This window comes from Spermophilus citellus (genome assembly GCF_964194105.1).
Source record: "Spermophilus citellus genome assembly, chromosome: 6".
NCBI classification, from domain to species: domain Eukaryota; kingdom Metazoa; phylum Chordata; class Mammalia; order Rodentia; family Sciuridae; genus Spermophilus; species Spermophilus citellus.
In genome coordinates this window covers 23,872,728-23,898,335 of record NC_138187.1, presented here as the reverse complement: position 1 = coordinate 23,898,335, position 25,608 = coordinate 23,872,728, and the positions used below count along the sequence as shown (strand labels likewise).

The 25,608-nt window shown below is 52.0% G+C and overlaps 1 protein-coding gene across 1 annotated transcript in view; it reads right to left on the bottom strand.

Annotated features, from left to right (window-relative positions):
* The window catches only part of CALN1 (calneuron 1), a 311,621-nt gene that overhangs the window by 97,767 nt on the left and 188,246 nt on the right, over window positions 1–25,608 (bottom strand). Inside the window, exon 4 of the mRNA XM_081296845.1 lies at window positions 16,855–16,967. Within this exon, the coding sequence (XP_081152971.1) occupies window positions 16,855–16,967 (113 nt within the window). The remainder of the gene's footprint in view (window positions 1–16,854; window positions 16,968–25,608) is intronic.

Sequence of the window (25,608 nt, the reverse complement as noted above, 5' to 3'; positions counted from 1 at the left end):
ACCATCTAGCATCCCCTGTCCTCCAAAACCCTGCAATAGGAGGCTCATCTTCCCCCAGATGGGATGGGGAGCCCTCAGGAAACACCAGGCGTGCCCGCCAATGGGCCAGGGCTCCAGTGCACCCCACTCTCCCTCCCTGGCAGGCCAGGAAAGCTGACCCCTCAGGTGAAACACCAGGACCCAGCAGGATGGACCCCCTCTGGGCACACAGCCTGGCTGGAAGCCTCCGTCCCCACTGGTGGAAGGTGCTCCACCCAGAGACCACTCAGTGGTCCTCACAATGTCTGGCCAGGAAGCTCGCTCTGGACCTGCGAGCAGAAGAGCCCTGAGCCGGAAGCCTCTTCATTTCTGCCAAGAGTCCCCTCTCAAGGGACATGCCTGGCACCTTGACCTAAGGAAAACCTTTCTGCCCCTTGAGGCAGCATCAGGAGGACCAGCAGGGCCCCAGAGGCACCAGGTAAACCAAGCTTACTCCAGTGTCACCACAGAGGCTCTGTGATGACACTGTCATTGAAACCAGGATGCCCAAGCCCCAGCCCAGGACCAGCACTCTGAGCCTGAACAGGGCAGCTGTCTACCAGGGGAAGCACTGATGCAGAGACTCCCAGCCAGCACCACCATGGGGGGTTCACCATCAGGGGTCACCATGGAGGGATTGGGCTGCAGTCACCCAACGGGACTTGAAAGAAGCCATTGTAAAAGTGCTTCCACAGTCACCAATTCTTCTGAACCAAATGAAAGATAAGGGACATCTCAACAAATAACATAAGCCATGAAAAAGAATGAGACGGAAGTTAGGGAGCTGAAGAATGCAACAGCAGAAATCAGAAACTTGCCAGATAGGACAGCAGAGATGACAGAGGTTGGACTCGATCACTGTGGTGACAGATCAGTTTCAACAGAATTCACTCCATACGAGTGATGAAGGAAAACAGAGAACGAGAAAATGGCACTTCAGGGGCCTGTGACACACACACACACACACACACACACACACACACACACACACACACACTGCAATCCCAGAAGGACAGGCAGCACAAGGCTGAGGCAGGAGGATCTCGACTTCAAGGCCAGCCTCAGCAACTTAGTGAAGCCCTAGGTAATTTAGTAAGACCCAGTCTCAAAATAAAACCAAGAGGGCTGGGGATGTGGCTCGGTGGTTAAGCGCCCCTGGGTTCAATCCCCAGTACAGAATACACAATAAGTAAAGTATATTAAAGGAGCACTCAAAGACGTAATGGCTGAAAATTTCCAAATTTGTTGAAAAGCACAAACCTGTAGATTCAAGAAGCTGTTCCAACGCTCAAACAGGAAAAATTCAAATGAACCCATCCTAAGACACAGCATAATTAAACTTCTGAAGACTAAAAACTCAGAGAAACTCTGGAAAGCAGCCAGAGTGAAGTGATGCGTCCCTCAGAGTGGAAAGGAATTCAAATGACAGCCGAGTCCTCATTTAGAAATCACAGAGGCCAGAAGTAGTACAAAAGTTCTCAAGTTCTGGAGGATAAAAGAACTGTCAACTGTGGGTTTATATCTGGCAAAATTATCCTCTAGGAATGAGGGGAAATCAAAACGTCCTCGGAGGAGAAAAGCAAAAGGCATTTGTCACCCTCAGATTCCCCACTAAGGGCTACCTGAAGGACGCGCTTCCAACAGAAAGCAAGGCCCCAGCTCAGTGGAAATGCAGGTGCGGGCGCCAACTAGCCCTTTCCTGGGCTTCATGAGTCACGGAAAGCCATTGAGGCAGAAGTCACAGCCCTGCCTGAGGCTCAAGACGGTGCTGCTGAGGAGGAGGCCTCTGGGTCCGTTTCCTGCTGCCATCACTGGATGCCTGAGATGATAATTTATAAAGAATGAAGGATTATTTCTTACAGTTCTGAGGCTACAAGTCCAAGAGCACGGCTGGAATGTGGCCAAGACCTCTTGCTGCGCCGCAAGGGCAGCCACATGGCGGGGAGCGCAGGGAGTGGTGAGAAGAAGCTGGCCAACCTCGCCCTTTCACCATTAGCCCACTCCTGCCATCGACAGCCCACTCAAGATGGTGGCCTGTGTCTACCCATGACCTTGGTCTCCTAGAGGCCACCTCTAGCCCTGCTGCAATGGCAACTGAACGTCACATGGGCCTGGGAGGGGAGGTCCAGACCACAGAGGGACGGCAAATCGACCAGGAGGATGTGTCCTGAGGTCAAGAGCTGCTGTCACAGAGCAGCCACTCCATAAACTGCCTACAGACAGATCTGTGCACCCCCGATCCTGACACCCACTCAGGTTACAAGGAAATGAGAACAGGACCCAGAGGGACCAAGCTGAAAGCCAGCAGGAAAACTGCCCCAAAGAATTAGCGTAAACACAAATGAACTAAGTAGGCAGGTATCGGCAGAAAGCAGCAAGTACACGCTGTTGAGAGGAAACTCACGTCAAATTCCACAGCACAGGTAGGATAGGGGACGACATGCCCTCCAGGTAGCATTTTGGTTTGGGGGCAGGGGTGCTTGGGAGGGCAGGGAGGTACCAGGGATTGAACCCAGGGACTCTTAGCCACTGAGCCACATCCCCAGCCCTTTGGGTATATGTTTTATTTTGAGACAGGGCCTCTTTCAGTTGCTGAGACTGGTGTTGAACTCATGATCCTCCTGCCTCAGCCTCCTGAGCTGCTGGGATTACAGGTGTGGCCACCACACCCAGCACAGATATCAACTTTAAAAAGCGGCAGTGGCCATATTAATAACCAATAAAGTAGACTTTGGAACAAAGAAAATTATTAGACGTGAAGAGAGAGATTATGCAATGGTAAAAAGGATCCATCCACCAGAAAGACCACCGGTGACCTTAAGTGTGGACTGGCAAAAAAAATATGTGAAACCACAGAGGATAGAGTTAGCGGGATAACAGAGGAACTTTCAGTTATGGTTGAGAACTTTAACCCCCTCTGTCCAGCAAAGGACAGGACTAGCAGAGATTCAGCGAGGCCAAGGACCCCAAAGCCCAGCCCACAGGCTCCTGACACACGCACCCCCTCCCAGCAGCCATGGAATGTGCGTGATTTAGACGCCTGTGGGAAACTCACCAAGACAGGCCACCCTGGAAAACCAGCTGCAGATGTCCTTTGAAATGGCAGGGTGTGTCCTCTGATCACAGTGGAGTCCCCTGAGAAGCCACAGCAGGAGACACCCGGGAGGTGGCTGGGTACAGGGAGACAACCTGCCCTTTGAACCCACGGTTCACAGGAAAAACCTCAGTCCACAGAGAATAGAACCAACGTGGAAATACAGCACCAACTGATATCCAAGTCTCCACAGTGAGAACCAGGAACCAGAGGAGGGCGGGAAATGAGAAGCCCTAAGCCGGTAGAGGGAGGAACCAACAGAGAGCAGGAAACAAGGAGACGGGAGGTAGGAGATGGCAGGGAAAGGCAATGAGAGAAAACCAGCTCCTATGGAAAAAGGAAACCAACAGACATCTAATAAGAGCATCAGCAGTCAGGAGAGGACAGATCTCCAAGGCCAGTAGGGGAACAGGGAGGTCCCCATGGACCTCAACCACCAGGAAGGTAATAAGGGGAGCGCTGCGGACGATCCCACACTCAGAAATCCAGCGACTCAGCAGAACTGGCTCCTGGGCCATCAAGGCTAGTTCCTGGGAGGGGCTGCAGATGCCCAAACAGACAAAAGGCACAATCGGAATACTCCCATAATCACTAAAGAATTAAATTAATCATTTAAAAGCTCCTAAAACCCAAAGGAAATCTCCAGGCCCAGATAGTTCAGAGGGGAATTCTACCACTTAAATATGAATTAACACCAACTTGGTATAATTTCTCTGATGCACAATTTTAGACAATCTTTCTCATAAAATAGGAGAAATAGGAATCCCTCCTAATTTATTTTGTGAGACCCGATAACAAAAACAGACAGATAATGCAAAAAAGAAAAGAAAAAGAAATTAGAGACCACATCTCTTATGAATTTGGATGTAAGAATCCTGACAAAATACTCACAGAATGAATTCATCAATAAACAAAAAGAATCAGACACCATGACCAAGCCATGCTTGATTCAGTAAGCAGGGCTGGTTAAGCCCCAGGCAGTGAGGGGCTGGGGGCAATGAGGGGGGATGCTCATCACACAGCAAGACCCAGGTCTGGGTTCCACCCCCAGCACTGCACAAAAGAAACACAGGAAAGTCCAAAACAATCAATCAACAGATGCAATCCACCATATCCACAAATCAAAGACGAAAAATCATATGATCCTATCAACTGGCTCAGAAAAAAGCATTTGACAAGATCTAACACCCATTAGCAATTAAAAAAAAAAAAGAACTCAGAAAAGTAAGAAGAGGGGGAGTGGGCTGGACGTGGTGAAGAGCAACTCACATTGGCTGAGAAGAGATCCCAGAGGTGGACCCATGTAATCACAGGGGGAAACAAGAGCCCAGACCCGAAGCTCAGCGAACAGGTTAACTCCATGCCGATCATGGATTTTAATGTCAAGTGTAAAACTATGCAATCTTTAGAAATGAAAAAAAGGAGAAAACCTTTGGGATCTAGGGCTTCAGACTTGACACCAAAACTACAATCCATAGTAGGAAAATTTAATAAATTGAACCCAATCAAAATGAAAAACTTTCTCTGCCAAAACCCACGGGAAGAGGATGGAAAGGGAAGCCACCCTGAAGGTGGGCACGGGCACCTTCCAAGCAGGAGGCGGAAGCCAGAGCAGGCAGGAGGCCTCCCACATCAACAGCACTCAAACACATCTCCAGCGCATTGTGATGTGGTGACCCCTGTGTGAATTCATTTATGTGAAATGTTGGAAATGGCCAAGTTTGAGAAATGGAAGACAGACCAGTGGTTAGCAGAAGTGGGGCTGCGGTGGGAGGGAGGGGGTCCGTAAAGGGTGACCGGCAGAACGTGGGGTGATGGTGACAGAGGCCCACACATGGGACAGAACGTGCAGAGGAAACACACAGGTGTGTACACACAGGTCAGGGGACATCAGGAGAGGACTGGTGGCGTGCGTCAGCCAGGCTCAGTGGCACACACCGTGATCTCAGCGGTTTAGAGGCTGAGGCAGGAGGCTGAGGCAGGAGGCTCGCAAGCTCCAGGGCAGCCTGGGCAACTTGACCCCATCTCAAGATAAAATAGAAGGTGGGGCTGGGGGTGCAGATCAGTGGGACAGCCTCACACCTGTGAGGCCTGGGGTTGACACCCAGCACCCCAAACAAAACAAAATAATCCCTGTTAAGGTTTTATACAAATCAAGTATGCTAATCTCAAGACCCAAAACCCAAAAGCCCCAACATCTGAAATTCTCAAGCTCCCTCAGGATGCCACAAGCAGGAAAGTGAACGAGGCAGGCGGTAAACGGCAGGTGGAAGGGGAATACTGCAGGAGCTCACCTTCGGCCTGACGGGGAAGGTGTGCACTCAGTGCAGGTGAGCTTGGTGTGCAGAGCTGGTCTGTCCCCAGGGTATCAGAGCTGGTCTGTCCCCAGGGTATCGAGTATGTATTTGTAAATATTCTAAAATCTGAAAAAAAAAACTATGAAATCCAACACATGTCTGGTCCCAAGCATTTCAGAGACAGGATACCTGATCTAAACTGGGGGTTTGCAAAAGGCAAAGGGAGGAACGTGGGTGATGGGTATGTGGGGTCTCCCCAGATGGTTGCTTATGGCTGCAGGTGAATCTGCAGCCATTCCAATACATTCATAAAAACAAACAGAACACATGCCGGACACTGGGAAATGAACAGAGACGGTCCGGAAAAGCTAAAATTTCTTTTAGGAAGTCGGAAGATATTGATTCCTTGGATTTGCTATTTAGACAAACATAATTTTAAATACATATTTCATAAAGGTGAAGGCAATCAGTAGCAAAATGGTTTAGAATAAGAAAGGCTATTTTTCTAATAAATTTAAAGGATAAATATATGAAACAATCAATATAGCAAAAGACAGAAAACAAAAAAAAAATGGCTTTAAACCAGAAATACTAATGTAGGACCAATGGAGTGTGGATAAGCAGATATAAAATGATTAGCAACAGATTAAACTACTCTATTAAAGGGCAGATTCTCTCAGAGTGGCTTATAAGATAAATCTGACGCTATGATTCTTAGAGAGAGAGAGAGAGAGAGAGAGAGAGAGAGACCTAAAAAAAGCAGGCTATTATAAAGGAAAAGGATGGATAAGAACCCACTAGTAGAAACAAATGCCTTGCACAACTAGAACATTCTCATGATTTAGGGGTGTCCTGGTCTCTTTGTGATGCTATAACAAAATACTGCAGGCTGGGTAGCTTTAAACAACAGAAACTTATTCTTACAGTCTGGGGCTGTGAATCCATGATTAAGGTGCCAGCACAAGCTGTGGCCAGGAAGGTCTGCTTCCTCGAGGATAGTCCTTCTCGCTGTATTGTCACATGGTAGAAGGGCACTCGGTACCTCACTCTTCCACAAGAGCCCTGAGTCCCCTCAGGAGGGTCCACTCCAGGACCTAACCACCTCCTTCCATTTCTGAACTGCATGTAGCATTCAGACCACAGCCAGGGGTGGTGCCGCGTCACCTCCTCAGAGAGCCCTGCTTGTCACAACTGTTCCAAGCTGTGTGGTTCCCATGGGGACTGCCCTCTATTGATTATCCTGCTGGATGAACTCATGGAATTCACATGATCTGAAGTTATTTATTATCTGTTAGTTTAAGGCCTCCCTCTCTCTCCCACCCCTCACACCAGAATACAAATCCCCAAGAGCAAGGTCCCTGTCACCTGGCCACCATGATACCACACTCCATCCAACCCAGAGACCTGAGTAGGCTTCCGTCGAAGGGGTTGGTCATTCCACCAAAGGCACGGAGTGACAGTGTCGCATACACACAGACACACAAAGAGGAAGGAGGAGCAACTGAGGCCGGTTTCACACCACCTGTCTCAGAGAGTGTGAGCAGACGCAGAATAAAGAGGGACACACAGGGTTCCCACAGCATCATTCCTGAAGAGGGCTCGTCACTCATTCTGCTTCCTGAACTGGGAGGCCAGTCGTCCAACCCCGGCATCATTCTGCTGCAGCTGAACACGAATGGACACAATCGGCACAAAGACATCACCCGCCAGCATCCTCGGATCACAACGCAAAGGCGAGAAATTAACAGCACGTTGAACCAAAATGTTCAGTGATGTTCTCCCGAGTAGCTACGAAAAAGAAAGAGACTAAGCACAATCATAGGCCATGTGACAAGTGACAACAGCAGTCACCAAGACCTCAGGACAGGGAAAGGCTGCACTGAGAAGAGGGTTCACATCCGAATCTCTTAGCTAATAAAGACCAAAGAGCCAGTGTCACAAAACTGTCCCTCATCACAAGAGGAGGGGAAGTATAGCGCAGACCAAGGGAAAATACTAGAGCAGAGAACAGGAAATAAGAAGAGCTTTTCATTCAATAGAAGAGTATATTTTCTCCAAAATGTTACTAAAATAGAGCACCATCTGGCCCGTCAGATTAATAGAAATGAGAAAAACAACAGTTACAATGGGAGACGCTATAATGGAAAGAGAACGCTTGCCAACTAGTTTCCAAGCCACATATTTGCAAGTAACTGCTAATAAAGAGGTGATTTTGAGGACCCGGGAACTTCCTGAGGGTAAGGTAAATTTTCAAAATAGACTGAAGCACAATTAACTTTTCATGTTTATCAAACAATTACCCCAAAAAACAAGAACCGCTCAACCACTGGACTGACAGGTTATGAACTGGCTCACTCAAATTCAAAGTCTCGAGTACATTCTATACTAAATAGAGATTACTGCAGGTCACAAAAGATGACAGTTAGTAAATTAATTTTCTCACACTGGTATAGTGATGTTTCCAGACCTAGCAATGACACTCACAGAATTTCTATAAACTATAGTCTCCTTTTATTTATAAATATGGGTCAAAAAATCAAAATTAATCATAAATCAAATTTTAAAATTGCATTATAAATTCAAATTACATTAAGAAAATGACCTTCCACAACAACAAATATTAGTCTTAGGAACAGAAGTTATTTAATATTAGGAAATTCATTAACTACCACGTCGTATCTGTAATTCAAAGCAGGAACCACCCATAATCCTAGTATTACAGTCAAAAGACACTTGACAGACATTCATGACGTTAAAAATCTTTGGGTTAGAGGTTAATGTCCTGAAACACCATCACCTCTAGAGGTTTTAGGATGACTCTGTCCCCAGTGAGTACAAATGGACCTAAGAGATACATTGCCACAAAGTCGCTACTATTTGTAGACAAAGTCTTGCAGACAAGATAAGGTAAGAAAATTAATGGAAAAATCTAGCACTGCTGTTCTGTTCCCCGAAATTCACGTACTGAAGGGTTCAAGCACCAACGTGATCGTGCCTGGAGCAGGGAGTCTTTCAGAGGCAAAGAGGTCATAGGCTGGACCCACAGGAATGACATTAGTGGCCCACGAGGGACCCCAGACTTCCCTCTGCCCTTCCGACCACGCAAGGTTACACGGGGAAGCTGGTTGCCTACCACCCAGGAGGCCCTCGCCAGAACCCGGTCATGCATCCAGCTTCCGGAACCTTGAAGAAAAAAAATGCTTTTTGTTTCCATGCCGCCCAGTCCTGGGGTTATTATAGCAGCTGAACAGACAAGACGCTGCTAATGAGAGAATTCAGTAACCGCCAGACCTGCCTTCAGCTGGACGGGCAGGAGGAGACGGAAATACACCTGGAAAAATCAGATCCTATTCACCACAGCAAAAGTAGGAAAAGTAGACCCACATGGCCCCTAAGGACAGTGTGGGCCGCAGCCTGGCACCTGGCTGAGACAGGGCAGGGACATGAATGTGGCATCTCCCTGTGTCTCCCTGGCTGAGCCTGGGAACCTCAGAACTGTCTTGGGGCATCAAGATCCCCAGAGCCATCCATGGTCAAGGGTGCACCAGAAGCACCACCCTGAAGCACAGCAGGCCCCGTTTACCTGAGCCAGTCAGCCTGCCCAGAGGTCCCCACCAGCGCCATGCCAGCCTCCTGCTCCTGCTGGTACCTTTAGACCCCCTCCCCCCCTTCAGGGCCAAGACGCAGGCCCTGAGGGAAGGGTTCCTTTCCCTCTCTCCTCTCCACGAGACCTCCCGAGTGTGTGCAGTGTCCTCGTTACCCCTACACACTGGACGCCCGAGGACAAGTAGACTGAGTAAAAGAAAATAGCTTTAAATAACCCCCAGGAGGCTCCTGTTGGCCGTGAGAATTCATCTCCGCTGAGGCTGCAGGGCCACGGGAGAACCTTGGGCATCACAGGCAGGGCCCTGGGTCCACGCCCCAGCACCACAAAAATAAGTAATCAAATAAATTTAATAAGAAGGGTTGAGCCCCTTGTGCCGGACCCTCCTGCCAGCCCCGTGGGGATTCTTTTTGTCTCTCTGCCTGAGGCTGCTGGTCGGCTCTGCCTAGCTGTGGGTTTTGAATTTACTTCAGAGAGATTTTCAACATTACCTTTGCCTTAGTTTCTACTGTAACGTGGGTTACCTGGACGTGGGGAGGAGCACGGAGCCCTGCAGCCAGGCCTCTGACGGCTGGTCTCCCCAGGAGAAGGTGACAGGAAGCCCCAGGTGCCAGCTTCCTCCTGGCTGCTGCTGGCTGCACTTGACCTTGACACCCTGCTTTCACACCCTCACATGGACTTTGTGCCTGTTTGTGTAGCAGTGGGTACCGGTTTTAGAGACCCTTTGGCTCCAATCACTCTTTCATTCCGCTCTTGAAAACAGACGTATTTTAATGAGATTTGTTAACTTGAGATTTTGTTGACTTTATTGAATGATAACAGGACCCACCCTACAGCCTATGTGGAGAACTTTCAGAAAGTCCCAAGTCTGGAAAGAAACAAGGACAGTGACCTTGATTCCAGTCAATAACAGTTGTTGTCTACTCCATCCAGTTTTCCTCTCGGTGAACATAACAGGTACAGGATAGGTGAAGACAAGTGAATGTAAAGTGAAGTACAACAGATGGACACCCAGGAACAGTGACAGACACGGAGCCGCAGGCCCAGAACGCCACAGCCAGGCCCCTGGCCCAGGCTTCCCGTGGGCTACGTTGTGTGTTTTAGGGTTTGTTTTTAGGGTGTTGCCAGGGCTGTGAGTCCTAGGTAGTGTGTAACCAAGGTCACACACACTGGGATTCTGGGTAGGAACCTGAGGTCCTGAATGGTGCCTGTAAACAAGCGTCAAACTGATGACCCTGGGGGTAGGGTGCCTTCTGGTTCAGACTGTATATAAAAAGAGGCTAAATGAACTGTGGAGGCTGGAGCTGAGGCTTGAGCCTCCTCAGCTTCTCTGCTACCCTAACTGCATCTTCATCTTTCTCTACCTGTGGGGACCTGAGTCTGCTTCCTGGTCCAAGTCCCCCCACCACAAACGGCCAGGCAATTACACTACAAATCCAACCTCTATTTTGGCCTCTTCCACCGACTATAACATGAGAATGTTATTTCAAATAATCATACAGTATCCCGCCTTTAGAGCTGTGTTTTTCTGGATCTCTCAGATTCCTGGACACGGCATTGATTTTAACTGTAGGATTTAAACAGGCAACAGGTGTGGCTAAGTATCACCAAGTAGCTTTCGGAACATTGTATAATTTTCAGTGAAGAGTTTTATTTATGATCCTCTCTCGGCTTTCATGCTCAGGAAGTCATCTCTGATAGTTAATTCCTTGGATCAATCAAACGTAGCAGAGTTTATTGGAGCAAAGATTTATGAACTCATGAATCAGGATCTGAAGCCTCCAGCCAATGGAGGCAGCTGCTGATCCGACGGTGCTGACAGAGGTGACCCGCAGACGGCGACACCGTTGGTGGTAGCCTGGTCGCCCAGCCGGCCGCAGCTGTCTGGGTTAATTGGCCGCAGGGCCTCCTGCAACCACCAAAGTTTGGCTGCCATGCGTGGCCTGGAGGGCAGGGCCCAGTGAAGGGGCCAGTTCTCATCCCCATCCTAGCCCTTCCTGCTTAGAAATTAACCACCTGCTGACACAAAACCTCTTTACCTTAAAAAAAATCGTTTGAAACTGCAGTGTCACATGGAGTAAAACCAGTTATACTCATGGCTGTGGACAACAGAAAACCTCAAATACCAAACCCAGAGGGGAACCGAGGTCTGCATCACAGAGGGCAACTGAGGGCCCCCTCACCTCCCCACACCTCAGGCTCCTTCAAGTCTGGTATCTCAGTGGTTCTCACCCAGGTGTGAGCGGCAGTCACCTGGGGGCCATGGAAACCAGCTGGCAGGGCGCCTGGTGCAGTGGGTCTGAGGACAGTCCAGGAACGCACTGGGGAGCTGCTCCTGACCGGACGCCTCCCCTTCTCCATCGCACACTCAGCACAATCACTCAGGGATTCGGAGCGTGGTCCGCCCTGCAGACCCGTGATAGGCATCACCGCTGAACACTGTTTAGGTCCCCCCAGGATGGCGCCAGGGAGAGTAGCAGCTGGGACCCACTACTCCAGAGAGTGGCACACTGACAATACTGGGGGAGCCACCCTGCGGGTGCCAGGGGAGACGTGTGCAGAGACCTGCCACCAGCCTGCCAGCTGTCCTGACACTGACAAAGGTATTTCCTAGGTCTGGGCCCTGGCTCCAGGGTGTCACATGAGCAAGTGATCAAACACTTCCGTTGGCTTTTCCCTGCGAGGTTTGCCAGCGTGGGCCGCGGGGCCAGGTGGTCCACCTCACAGGTGAAGGGATTCTCAGACACCTGGCTCACCATCGACTCCCTTCTCTTCCTAATGAAGGAGGGACATATGCCCACTGTTGGTATTTAGAAAATACGGGGATCCGCTGCCCGTCTTCCCACCACAGAGTTGCCCCGCATCTTGCTGTCTTTCTTCCCAGTCTTTAAAGGCACCACGGATCTGGGATCCCCTGAGCCTGCCGCGATATGGGTGCCCTCTCCCATATCACGACCATGGGGCACAAAGCACCGTGAGCTGCCGAGTCACAAGGCCACGATGCTCTCTGCCTGCCTCAGCACGACAGCAGAGCCAGCTTGCCAGCGCCCCAGGTGGACGATGGCCTTGGGCTGGGGAGGACTCAGTCAGGACCAAACCAGAGGAAGATGACCAGGGAGGCGGGAGGCAGGCAAGGGCCAGACTTGGGTGGGAAGGAGGCCAAGTGGGGGGAGCACTGGCAGGTGTTTGCCTCACCTGTGCATCTCCCACAGAGGAGGTTGCGGAGCCTGAGGGAGGATCACCAGAGCCATAGCAAGGTGGTGGGCAAACGGCCTAGACCTGGACCAAGGCTGGGTGGTGACCGCGCACATCCCTCTGTGGCAATGACCAGCTTGCATTCCGCTCCCTGGCCCCAGGAGCTCTGCAGAGCATCGCCTAAGCACACCAGGCACCCTGGACGTCCTGTCCCCCTACAGCTGACCAGCAGGCACCCTGGATGTCCTGTCTCCCTCACGCATTCCCACCCCCTGGGCAGTCCAGAGGCAGCTCTGTCTGCTGACACTGCATGTGTTTCATTTCTCAAAACAGAAACCCGACACCAGCAAACGCTGGTGAGGTGGCTGACTGGGGCCATGAGAGCAGGAACCTGGCCCACCCTCCCACAGAGGCTCCCCTGCCTGGGCCCCAGAGGTTCCCTTGCCTGGGCCTCAGGGAACCCCAGGCCTGGGCCTCAGGGAACCCCCTGCCTGGGCCTCAGGGTACCCCCTGCCTGGGCCCCAGGGCAGCCCCAGCCAGGGCACACACACAGGCCGGCCCAGGCCCACTCCCCTGCCCTGGGAGGGAGAGGAGTTTACCAGGAGTACCAGGCCCTGTGGCCAGCACTGCTTCACCTCCCAGGCTGCTCAGCTTGTCCTGGCCCCGGCCGCGCAGATGTCCTGGCCAAGGGAGAAGGAAGGCTCCTCGCAGGCTGTGTGTGACACGGTGGGGCCTCACTCCTGGGCCTCTCGGGCCTCCACCATCCACTCAGACTCATTCTGGGACCTAACTGGGCTCTGGTGTGTGGCTCAGAGGGATGGCAGAGCAGCAATGCCCCGAGGACCGCACTTAGCCACCACCTTGGACCTGCAGCACCAAGCCGAAGGCCAGACCCACCCGAGTGGGCCCCCAGCTCTTCCTTCCCTCCTCTCTGTCATTGCCACACACCAGGACCCAGCCAACTTCAAACAGTTCACACCCCGCTTCCAAGAGGACCGCTGGCAGAACCAGCAGATACGGAGACCCAACGAGAGGCTAGTGCAAACACGGTAAAGTCACAGAGGCTCTCGAGCTGGGTGTGGGAACTCGGTGAGCCTCCCCGAGGGGGCTGCATGCTGGGTGCTCAGTGCCACATCACGGGGGCCTCTTCCTTAGGAAGCAGCTGTATTTGTAGCCAGTTAAATTCCACCTTCACAGACACCAATTTCCTGCAGAGAGCCGGGAGCTCATAATTTCGGGACTAGCGCTAAGCGATAAATAGTTGTTTTTGCAGATTCCATTTGATTTTATTTTACCCCTGACAGTGAAAGCTAGAATGCTGGTAAGGAAAGAGCACAGAACAGATTTGATTAGGAAGATGAGCCTCTGCCTAGGAGAGCCACTCCACAGTGACCCAGAGAGCAGCCCTGACCTCAGGCTTCCTCAAAGCCTGGGGCAAACCAAGGCTCGAGGCAGCAACACTGGGTTGAAGAAGCCCAGTTACGGGAGCTGAGCCCTCTCTGGTAGAGTCTCCATAAGGCCCCAATGTTCCTGCCTCCAGGCCCTTCACCCTGGACGGGCAGGGCCTGTGTACCAAAGGACACTGCAGAAATGACGGAGTTAACTTCCAAAGTCAGGTTATAAAAGTTGCTGCAGCTTCTGCTTCGGGGGAAGCTGCCAGGTCAGGGGGATGGGCAGGCAGCACTGTGGAGGGGCCCCTGCGGGTACCGGAAGCCTCTGTCAAGAGCTGGCACCCCTTTGCCAGCCATGCCAGCAAGCCAGCTCCAAGTGCATCCTCCAGGAGCAGCCAAACCTTCCAATGGCTGCAGCACCAGCCCATACCTGGACAGCACCCTCCGAGGAGCCCCTGAGCCAGAGCCAACCAGCAACGGCGCCTTCCAGTTCCCGGCCCACAGACTCCACGTGGCACAGTATGTCTTTACAGTTGTCTCTGTCTCTAGACTTTGGTGTGATGCATTATTAACGCACCCATAAACCACAGATATTCCCTTCCAGGTAAGCAACGTGTATCTGTTTCCATGGCAACCTGTCTCTGGCGGGAAGCCTGGTGGAGCCTCCTACGCAGGATGGACCTTTTAGAGCACCAGCTCCTCCTGATCAGCATCCCTGCCTGGGCACCATGGGCACAAAGCTGACCATCTGCTCCTCTCCCTGCTCCCCTTACCTGCAGCCACTGTGGCAAAGCAGGAGCACACGTGTAGGCGCACACACATGTGCAGACGCACACCCATGCAGGTGCACACACGTGCAGACATGCACACACACACCCACAGCTTTGGTTTAAACCAGGAAACCCCCCAAGCCCCAGGGGCGTGAGCCTCTCCCAGGAAGACTGGGGGCTCAGGATGTTCTGCAAACTGCTTCCTGCCTCTGCGTGGGCATGCAGCAGGGGAGGCAGGGGAGGCTGAGCACTGAGGACTGCTTGCTGAGCCATAAGCTCTGAGCCTGTGAGCACAGCGGGAGAGAGCAGCTCTGTGCAGCCTCTCTGGCCTCACTGCCGTGTTCAGAGTGGAATGTCTTCCTCTGCTCTTTCCCACGCCCCATCTTGCCACCCTGGGCCAGGACAAGGGTCTTTGGTAAAATGGATACACGGAGTGTCTGTGAGCACGTTAACCTGTCCCAGTCATGCCAGAGGCCATCAGCACAGTGTGAGAGGGACGCTTGCCCTGGGGGCACTCCGTGGAGACCCTGGAAGAAGTGAGCAAGAAGTGAGCCGTGTGAGGGGGAAGGTTAGGGCTCCTTCCTCTCAGTGTGCAGCCAGGACGAGCACTCAGGGCCTTGGAGCATTCTTGTAGATCAGAGTGGCCCTGGGGGTGGCCACGGTAGGAAGCACTGGGGGCGAACAGAGAGGGACATCAGGAAGGGAAGGTGCCCTTGAGGAGTGGACCCGCCTGGGCTGGGAGACGGCCAGGGGAGCGAGGTCTCCATCATCTCTCTGTGCTCCCTTCCAGTTCTGTCTGTCTTTCCAACTGTCACGGCATAACTGGAGGGCTATGGGAGCAGAGGAATACTCTTGTCACATGGAGTGGGGTCCCAGGGAGATTCCTGACCCCAGTGAGAACCCAAAATCAGTGTGCACCAGCACTGTGCCCCTGCTGCCGCAGGACCTCCTCCGGGACCTGGCCTTGTCTCTGCTTGTCCCCTGCCACATGGCTTCCCTTGGAGAGCTCACCCAGCGGCTCTTAGGAATCCCACCTCTGGGTCTCCAACGCAACCTCCTGATGCTCCAGACCCTAAGGACTGTCCACCCCTCCCACTTTGCATGTCCAATCTAAAATCCTCCTCTGCGAAGGCGTGTCTGTGGCCCTGTTTGTAAGAGTGAGTTGGGAGATTTGTGGCAGCGTCCCCCCTTGGCTCCCCTCAGGCCCCTGTCCATTCTGCCCACAGGGCCTAAATCACCCCATCCTCACTGCACCCCCCTTCTGACACTCAGGGAGCAGGCCTGCAACCGTACCTGCCGTCACCCATGCTTCTCTCCATCTGGCAAGTGGGGTTCCCGAGAGCTTCCTGGTACTTCAAGGAACAAAGCAAGTGCCGCCATTTTGCAAAGCCTCCTCTGTGCCCCCAAGACCATGCCTCTCTGCCTTTGGGAACCTCTGTTCACTCCACCACTGAGGGCCCCTGTGGGCCATGGGCCAGGCCAAGGGGCTCTGACGTGAAGTCCTGGCTTCAAGGACAGTACAGTCTGGTGACCACCATACCCATTCACCACTCCCTTGTTTTCTCTCTGAATTGCATTCCTTCCGCCAAACTCTTAAATGGCCAGGACTTGGTCTTGAATGCTTTTTGTAAAACTCACAATGACCGATGAGCCTTCAGGGTTTACAACAAGCTCTTAGTCAATACTTGTTGGTTAAATGCAAGTTGAGTGACAGAATAAGACAAGAGAGACTTGTCACCTGGAACCCTTACTAGGTCACAGAAATAGCCCTGGTGCAGAGGAAAAGTCATATCAAGAAATTAAAGAAACCGTACTGTGTTTGCACAGTGTTTTACGTGCCTAACCAGTAATTCAATTTAACTTGACAATTTATTTGACTCAAATTATTAAAATAATGATTACAAACCATTTCCCAAATTTCACAAAATAATATTTACATTTCAAAATTAGAGAACTAATGTGAAAATCATTTCGTAGAACTCTAATTAGAATGTAGATATGAGGAGTCTCCTAAGCGATTTTACAAGATAGAAATAAACAAATTGAGAAGCATCATCGACAAAATTGTCAATGAAACTGTTCTGTCATATTAAGAGTGAGAGTGTGATAGGGTCCAGATGCATGAGGCCACCATGCCAGGCTCTCAGCAAGGACCTCCTGGAACCAGGGTCAAGGACAGAACTGGGTCAGAGATCAAGGTATCTTTTTAAATGTCTCCAGGAAAAAGAATCTGAAGTGGAGGAATCTCCTTTCTCCCCAAGGCAAAAGTCTTGCTATAAAGAGGGGAGATGTCCTACCCCTCTGAACCTCAAATGAGTGGAGTTCCCATTCCTCGATCAGAGGACACAGCATGGACCTTAACTGAGGCACGTCGCCCCCTTCTCAGAAGAGAGCTCGTGTGCTACACAGAAGCTCAAGAACTCAGACAAAGTCAGTTCCAGACACACATTTCTGTCAAATTTAACCTTTAAAAAAATGTTCTTACCTGCCAGAATATGCTGTCTATTGTGTTTCCAAGAAAACCATCACGACCTTCTGAAGACACCAGTTTGGGCCCAAGAATTGTCATGAATTCATCAAAATCCACCTGGCCATCTCCTGAAAGAAAGAGACATGGCTGTAAGTGGAAAAGTGGCTGAACTTGACCTCCTGCACCCAGCAGTAAACACCTCCACCCTCTTCGCCTTGGCCTGACCTCAGGAAGTGAACAAGAGCTGGAGGCACTGCTGGAAATTGTCCAACGTCCTTACAACACCCCAGTACCAGGAGAAACCAGCATTACTGGCATATCTACTACTCACGTTCCTAACCCTAGTGCAGTCATGTGCCCCCGAACATTGCGTTGGTAAGCGAGGCACACACAAGGGATTATCAAGGAAGTGAAAAGTTCTTATCGCCTGGTGACACAGCCATCCTTGCAGTGTCCCAGCCCAATGCACCATCAGCACATCTGTGCAGATGCTGATGCAGTCACACGGTGCACTGCACTGCCGGTCATGCCCACGTCCAGCACAGACTGCTTGACAGCGGTAACAGGTGAGTGCTCTGGTGCGTGTGGACTGTCCACCCCTTTCCTTTACTTGAGAGTGAAGAGCAGGGGGCCGCTTGTGCAGAAGCAGCCTCACACCTCCTGCTCACATCGTTTTTTCTCTCGTGATTGGATTAATTTCACGTTGCTTTTTGGGTCATGGCCTTAGAAGCAGCAGGCTGTAATTCACACGTGCCCATGCATACACACACACACACACACACACACACACACACACACCCTATAGCCGATAGTTGTTGTTTGGCTCTTGCCAAACGTGTCCTGCCAAAGCACCTGCGTTAGGCAATGCAGGAATGTTCCAAGGTGAGAGGATGGGATTATGAGAGCTGTAGCCTCGCTGGTGGATAGACTGACACTTGATGGATTAACAACTGGTGCAGACAACCAGGTGGTACCTGTAGGTGGGTGGGGCGTGGCTGGAGCAGGTGAGTCTCTGGGGCAGTGTCCTCAGAGACAGCATCTCATCCCTGGCTCCTCTCACTCTGCTTCCCAGCTGCCATGAGCTGAGCTGCTTTCCACCATGACATTCTGCCCACCTAAGGCCCACCTCACCCCTCCCCCATGATGTTCTGCCCACCTAAGGCCCAGAGCAATGGAGTTGGAGGACCATGGACCAAACCTTTGAAACTGTGAGCCCAAAAGAAATGTTTCCTCCTCTGAGTTGGTCTTGTCAAGTCTTTTGATCATGGCAATGCGAAGCTGACTAACAAGATAGAAATAAGCAAATTGAGAAGCATTAGTGACAAATTTGTCAATGAAACTGTTCTGTCGTATTAAGAGTGAGAGTTTAATCGGGTCCAGATGCACAAGGCCACCATGTCAGGCTCTCAGCTATCGGTTTGCGTAAGTACACTCTACAGGGTACTGATATATATCTCAGAGTGTATCCCTGCCATTAACCAATGCACAACTGTATTTCCACCAAAAAGCCCACCCAGAACCAGTACCTCCCAGTTAACATGGCCACACCTCACACATGCTCTTCCCTGGACCTCAAGTTCCACAGCTGTACCTGATAGAAGTGTCATCTTCACCTTGCCACCCAACATAAGTTTAACAACCAAGTCTCACCTCTTGTCTACCTGTGGCTGTCCCATCTGCCTCATATTCCAATAGATGGTTCCCTTTCTGACAACCATGGAGGGACAATAAGTCTAAGGGTCAATACCCCGAGTTATGAATGTCATATGACCAGTGGAATGGCCTTCTCCGCACACTCTCACCTCAAGCTCTCTTCCATAGTGCTGAGATCACCTCCCCCAAAGCAAATCCGATCATGCTCTATAAACTTCAGTGGCATCTGTTTTACTTAGTTTTTGTGTCACTGTGACTAAAATTCCTAACAAGAACAACTTAGAGGAGAGAAAGTGTATTTGGGACTCCACAGTTTCAGAGGTCTCAGGCGGACTCCATTGCCCGAGGTAAGGTAGAACATCATGGCAGAAGGGCCCAGCAGAGGACAGCTGCTCAGTTCATGGTGGGATCAGAAAGCGGGGGGGGGGGGGGGGCAGAGAAAGGGACGCTGGGAAGACACACCTTCCAGGACCCACCCAGTGACCCTCTCCTCTGGCCTCACCCCACCTGCCTACAGTTACCACACTGTAAGTCCATTCAAACTAGGTCGATCCACACAGCCCTCATAATCCAGTCATTTCCAAGTCCTGAATTAATACAGGAGCTCCTGGGTACACCTCACATCCAAGCCATAAGAGCATGTTTGCCAACACCCGGAAGGCCCCACCATGCTCCCACCTCCCTCCCTCTTCTGCACCCTTTCTTTTCCCCTGGGTGCCCTCCCCCGTCTGTCCACCTGGGGAGCACCATCTGTGCTAGAGGACAAAGATGACACATTGTGTTCTCCTTTTTTTTTTTTTTTATTTCTGACCTTTCCTGCTCTTTAGGCAGAGTTGGTCAAACATTCTTCTGCACCTCCTATTAACTACATGCACCTTACATCCCATCCCCTGACCTGCACATCTGTCTCCCACCTGGACTGGGAGTTCTGCAAGGTCAGGGATCGGGTCTGCAGCGTCTCTGTATAGTCCACACTGTACCCAGCACTCGGGATGTACTTGTGCAGTGCGGAGAAGATGTGCTGTCTCTTGCTGGGTTTCCCTTTGCAATTCAGCATTTCTTGGATCCTTCGTGATATGCCTGGTACTACCCAAAAGGTGGAATTAGTTAACTTCACAGACAAAACTGAGCCTTCAGGGCACTGTTGGTGCCTTGGTAAATCGTCAGGGTGGCATTCTGCACCCTTGGAACTGCTAGAGAGGGCACCTCCTCCAGGAGCCCATCACAACCTTTTCTTGGCCAGCAGAGACAGCCCGGGCATCTGCACACAGGAGTCTGCCACAATGCAGGCCCATCAGTCAATCCGCTCTCAGAGTGTGCCTGCCTCCGAGGACAGTCATTCAAACCCTATCTCCAAAATCCAGGCAGACGTCATCACCGAGATGTCAATAATTCAGAACAAATGGTCCAGAAACAGATCCCAGTGCGGATACAACTTTGGAATGAATCAGGGAGGCGTGGCAAGTGAGTGGGAAAGGAAAGATTAAGCCACCAAATGGGGCGGGACAGTCGATGAACTACTGCGAGGAAATCAATTTCTCCCTCACACTCAGCAGGAGGCAGGGATCCAGAATTTCACCCTCCCTGGTAAGCATCAGAGCGAAGTCAAGCAGCCAAGAGCAGCCGTCGTGCCATTCAGATGAGCAAATCCTCACTAAACAGAGCCCCACTGGCCGCCTGCAGAGGCAGAGAGGGCACCATGTGTCCTGGCTGCCTGTTCTGGTTAGCAACAGGCCGTCCCACCCAGGGCTGTAAATCGCTGTGCCTCTGAATCTAACAACCGCCCTCGTTAAGAGGAAGTGAAGATTACCTTGAATACAGAACAGGATGTTTGTCCACAGAGTCATCCGTACTTTAAAAAGGGGAAGACAGGGAAGGATTGGGCCACTTTCTCGGCATTCGACATCTTCCAGGTGATCCAGGTGACTCCAAGCCTCAGACAGGCACAGTCACATATGGACACCAGACCTCTGCTCACCCCAAGTCACCTCCACTAGGCACAGCTGGGGTTGGATGGCCAAAGGTCTCCGACCAGAGTGTGCACACTCAACAGAGAACCTAGCAGCCCCGATGTGGGGCAAAGTGGATTCTTACGGGGCAAATATTCTTGTATTGCAATGGCCTATGGCTCTTCTGGGGCCACAGTACACAAGCAGAAATAGTGTCTCTGTGCTATTACCATTCCCTGTGAGTAGGGCACCCGGGGAGACACGAGATCTAAAAGCTCTTGTGGGTTGGCTCCTAGGAGGAGGAGCAGGAGGAGAAGGGACTGAGAAGCTCTGGATTGGAAGCTGCCTCAGGCACATGCCGTGGGTCTTCTCTGGATGGCACGTTGGTCTGGGAAATTAGGGGAAAAGGCCTTCAGGAATTTTAATGCGAATGACGACTGCTAAAAGCCATACCCTGCCCCAACTGCCACTTGCCTAGAGTCAGGGTCTCAGCATTCTCCACAGACGGCCCATTCCCACGGGGCCCAGTCCCCACAGAAGACCTGTCTGATAAGGGAGGCCTGCGCAAGCCCAGCGGGTCAGAGGACACCACCCTCACCAAATCCTGTGCTCCCCAAGACAACCTGAGCCTCTCCCAGACCCGCTACCTTCCATAGAAGGCAGAGGAGTCCCAATTGCAAAACATATATATATATATATGGTTAAATTGTTTTATGCACCTGAACAAGAAGGTCACTGCAGAAAACAGGGAACTCACTCCTACCCAGCCTCCTTCTCCCTCCCCAGCTTGCAAATGTCATGATCCACTTAGCAAGAAGTGCAGGGAGCTGCTGCTGAGGACTGCGTCTCCTGCTTTCCACTGCTCCCCGAGTCACAGGGACGAACTTGAACTAGGGCAGGAAGCCGCAGGAGGGCCGGGACTGCACAGCGCTCATTAAGACCAGCCAGCTGCAACGTCTTACCAGGAGGTAGAACCATCATAAAACCACTGCAAAATACAAGGAAGGAAAGAATACATGGAAAAGGGGGGACAGTGAGGGGCAGCGAGGGTGTGTGCGGTGAAGAAAATGCATGTGAGCCTCCGTTCCAATCACCAAGCTCCAGCCACACCTGCAAAGAGCCAGTGAGCGGGTGACTTCCTGGGGCAACAGAGGGGCAGAAGGCACAGCTCGGCCGGCCTTTACCAGGACAGAACCAGGCCGTGGCTTGATGACCTAGAGGCTCTGAGCTCAGGCAGGACGAGGCAGAGGGACGGGCTTCCAAAGTCATTCTCACAGCTCTGCAGTGAGTCTTCAAAGGAAGGAAAGACACTACCAAGCCATAAAGGGACAAGGAGAGCGGCCTGAGCAAGGACAGGACACCAGGAGGGACAGAGAGGGCCTGGGAGCAGGACCAGAAGTCCCGTGAAGAGGGGAGGAGGAGACAGGCCCAGAGTCAGGGCAGGCTGAGGGCTTGGCCTTCCACAGACAGTGCAAGCGCCCAGGCTCAGTGCCCTGTGTGCCCAAGACCTGATGACCTCGCACGGGCTGGACTTGGAGGACGGAGCTGCCCTAGGAAGGGCAGAGATAAGACAGTAGGAAAGGAAGGACAGGGCAGAGGAGGGGAGGCAGAGTGCTACACGGACAGGCCAGACGCGGGGACCAAGAGGGCCAGAAGGAAGGCACCGGGTGACTGCTATGTTGAGTCTGGGATCTTGCAAGACCGTGGGGCTGGCTGGGAACCCTGGAGAGGACAGAGGAAGACGCATTCAGGAAGGCTGGTGGTGAGCTGCTGGCAGAATGGGGGGCACCTGGAGTACCCAACAGCTAACGCCAGGTAAGAGGTCTTGTGATCTACGGGAAGGTGTGGAAGGTCTTCAAGACCGACTCTCACGGTATGCAAAAGCAAGGTTCAGAGGTACGTTACAGTGTGCCACAATCTGGCCAGAAAACAATCAAGGAGAATATCCATATCATTTCTCAGATAAATATTTTAATCAAAATATCTGGAAGCGTGTCCTCCCCCAAACAACTAATAACAGGGATTTATTCATGGCACAGTCTGGGCAGGAGGGCGAAGGACTAGGGTGCAGAGATTCTCACAGAATTCTTTTGTTTTTTTAAAATTGTGGTAAGATCTGTATGACGTGAAATTGACCATCTGGGCCATTTCAACGTGCAACTCAACAGGGTCAGAGATACCCATAAAGCTGTGCTGCACAACGGTGGCCACCGGAGATCTTCAGGACTCTCTCTTGCTGCAAAATATCCACAGTGATGGCAGAGCTCCTCCCCTCCTCCCAGCCCCAGCCACCACCTCCCCATCGAATCCGATGCTCTCAGTGCCTCCCGGGTGGAATCTGCAACCACTGTCCTTGTGACTGGCTTGTTCACTTAGCATCACACCCACTCTCCATCCTGTTGTAGCCCACGACAGGAAGAGCCTAGAGATCTGGAGTATCACCCGGAGCTATCAATAATACAGCTGTGCCATATGTGGGACCCTCGCCACACGGGGACATTTCAGCTGCTCTACAACAAAGGGTAACTGAGATGATGGGTCTGTCAATTTCCTTTCCTTATAGTAACCTTTCTCCTATCTGTCTGCGTCCCATGATGTCATGTTGTAAGCTTAAGTATACAAAAAATAATTATTCTACAAATAAAATAAATACAACGTGAATCAGATACTTAAGGAATGTCCTTCCTGCTGGGTGAGGTGGTGAAGCCTGTCATCCCAGCGGCTCTGGAGGCGGAGGCAGGAGGATGGCAAGTTCACAGCCAGCTTCAAAAAGTGAAGCCCTAAGCAGCCCAGTGAGACCCTGTCTCTAAATAAAGTACAAAACAGGGCTGGGATGTGGCTCAGTGGTCAAGTGTCCCTGAGTTCAATCCCCGGTACCCCTCCCCGCAAAAAAGAATGCCCTTCCTTTCTAGGGTGAATGACAGTCCGTGGTATGTGCAGACTACAGTGGATCACCCACGGGCACAATCGACCATCGGATCCTACCCCAGGAAGTTGCAAGCCCCTAGCAGCCTGGATCTCTGAGGTCTGATCAGACAGATTCTGCCAGGGTAATTGCTGTCCTGCGGAGAGACAGCCTGCTGGCACTTCCCCCTCTGCCTTATTCACAGAATCCCCCCTAAATATATTTATATATGTGTGTATCTATGTATATACATATTTTTTTGGAAGCACATCATATCACCTGTTTAAATACATTTAAAATGTGAAACAAAGAATGTGGTTGTCTGTGACCCTCTTGGTGATTCCTAGAAGGCAGAGGACAGGGGAGGGAGGGCAGAACTGGGCACAGGCTGCCGGGACACCTAGGCAGCTGGCGTCCCAGGCAAGCAGGGCTCTGTGGGGCACAGCAGCTTTCTCTTACAGATCCCTGTTCAAGGTGCCCCATCCTTGGTCTTCCCTGGGGTGGAGCAGGGTGTGGCTCAGGAGCTGGACCTCCCATCCTCCCTCCACAGGCACAACATCACCCCTCTCAGCGATCCTCGAGACCGTCCAGAAAAGGCTCCTGCCTTGTCCCACATGTCCCTGAGAAGGCGGCTCTCCCGGGCAGCCCTGCCCATCTGCCTGGCTGCAGGCCCCAGCCCACACCGCAGTCACCAGCCAGACCCTGCTCACAGCTCTTGAGAAACTCTGTTAGTACAGCCTGAGTGCCCTCCCCCACTCCCCACCTCAGAAGGTGCAGGAAGATCCAAGCCCACCCGCAGCTATCCACCTAATGTTTCAACTCCACCCAGGGCGGGGACAGACGCACAGCTTCCTATGGCTCAGAGTCCTCGACAAGGATCCTGCATCTGCTGGTGGCACAGGTGGAGTCCTCCTGAGCCTGAGGAGCTCACCTCGGCACCAGGCTCTGCTGCTTCCTGGAAGAACTAGCAGCCTCGGGGACCCTGCTCCTGCCTGCAGTGTCCCACCTCCTGGTTCCTGGGCTGGCCTGTCCCACCTGGCCGGTAAGAGCAAATAGAGGCCCAGGCAGCCCACAGCAGCCTGCTTCCGCCAGCAGCCAGCACCCACGAAACCACCTCCCGGGAGCTGACAGGAACACAGGGGTTTTACGTGTATTATAAATAAAGAACAATGAGCTTGGGAAGTGCTTGACTCCTACTCCACGTCGGAGTGGGAAACATCAGTGGCCAAAGCAGAGCAAGGAAATCAACGGGTAGTGACAGCACCTCCCTGACTCATGACTGCCCTCTGTCCCCGCCCACCCCAAAGAGGAGCAGGAGCTCATCACCAGAGTTGGCTCCCAGGAAATGTGACAAGTTCACACTCACGGGCGAAACCATTCCAGACTGTGCTGCTCACCCCTGCAACAGGAGCATCCAGGGCCGATGTCCTCAGAGGAAGCCTGGCCACCTAGCTCTGCGCCCAAGGCAGAAAGAGCCCCGTGTTTCTCTCAAGCCTCCACGTGGAGGAGGGCTGTCGGGGAACGCCACAACCAGGCCTCAAACCCAGCTCCTCCAACAAGGGCAAGGCACTTTCCAGCCTTCAACGAGTAGCTTTGGTTTAAGAGTCGGATCTGGAAGACATCAGGGAGCGAGCACCCTGAGGGCTCCAGTGCCATGGGCCTGGAATAATCCTGACTTCAAGGTGAAGAAGGACGAAGATCATCTCCTTTTGTTCAATTTCCCATTGAAGTATCATGAACCTAGAGACAGACCAAAGTCCACAGTCTTCTAAAGGACAAGGATGGCCGTGATCCACCAGGACATACCTGGACAGCAGTGTGGTGACCAGAGCCCCAGGAAGGGGGATGAAGAAATAGAGCTGTGGCCACGCAGGCAGCACTCCTGGGGAGCTCCTGCCAGGGAAGGCAGAAGAGCTGTAGCTGCATACAGCACTGCACACCATCCACCCCAAGCCAGAGACCAGGGTATGCACATAGCACTGCACACCATCCACCCCGAGCGAGAGGCTGCACACTGGAAACCCTTCTCATCAGATCGAGAGCTTTGGCAAAAGGAAGGAGGGGAGAAAAGCTTCGTCCTGCACCCTTCTCTGACCACTTCCTAGAAACCAGACGTGGCTGCCCCACACTTCACCAGACAACTGACCATCCTGAGACCCAGGTGGGAAAAGAAGGCCCCAAGGACACTGCACCTGCTGGTGCCTGGCCAGCGCTGGGACCCGCAGTCTCTATGATAAGAATGAAAACCAGGGAAAGACAGGG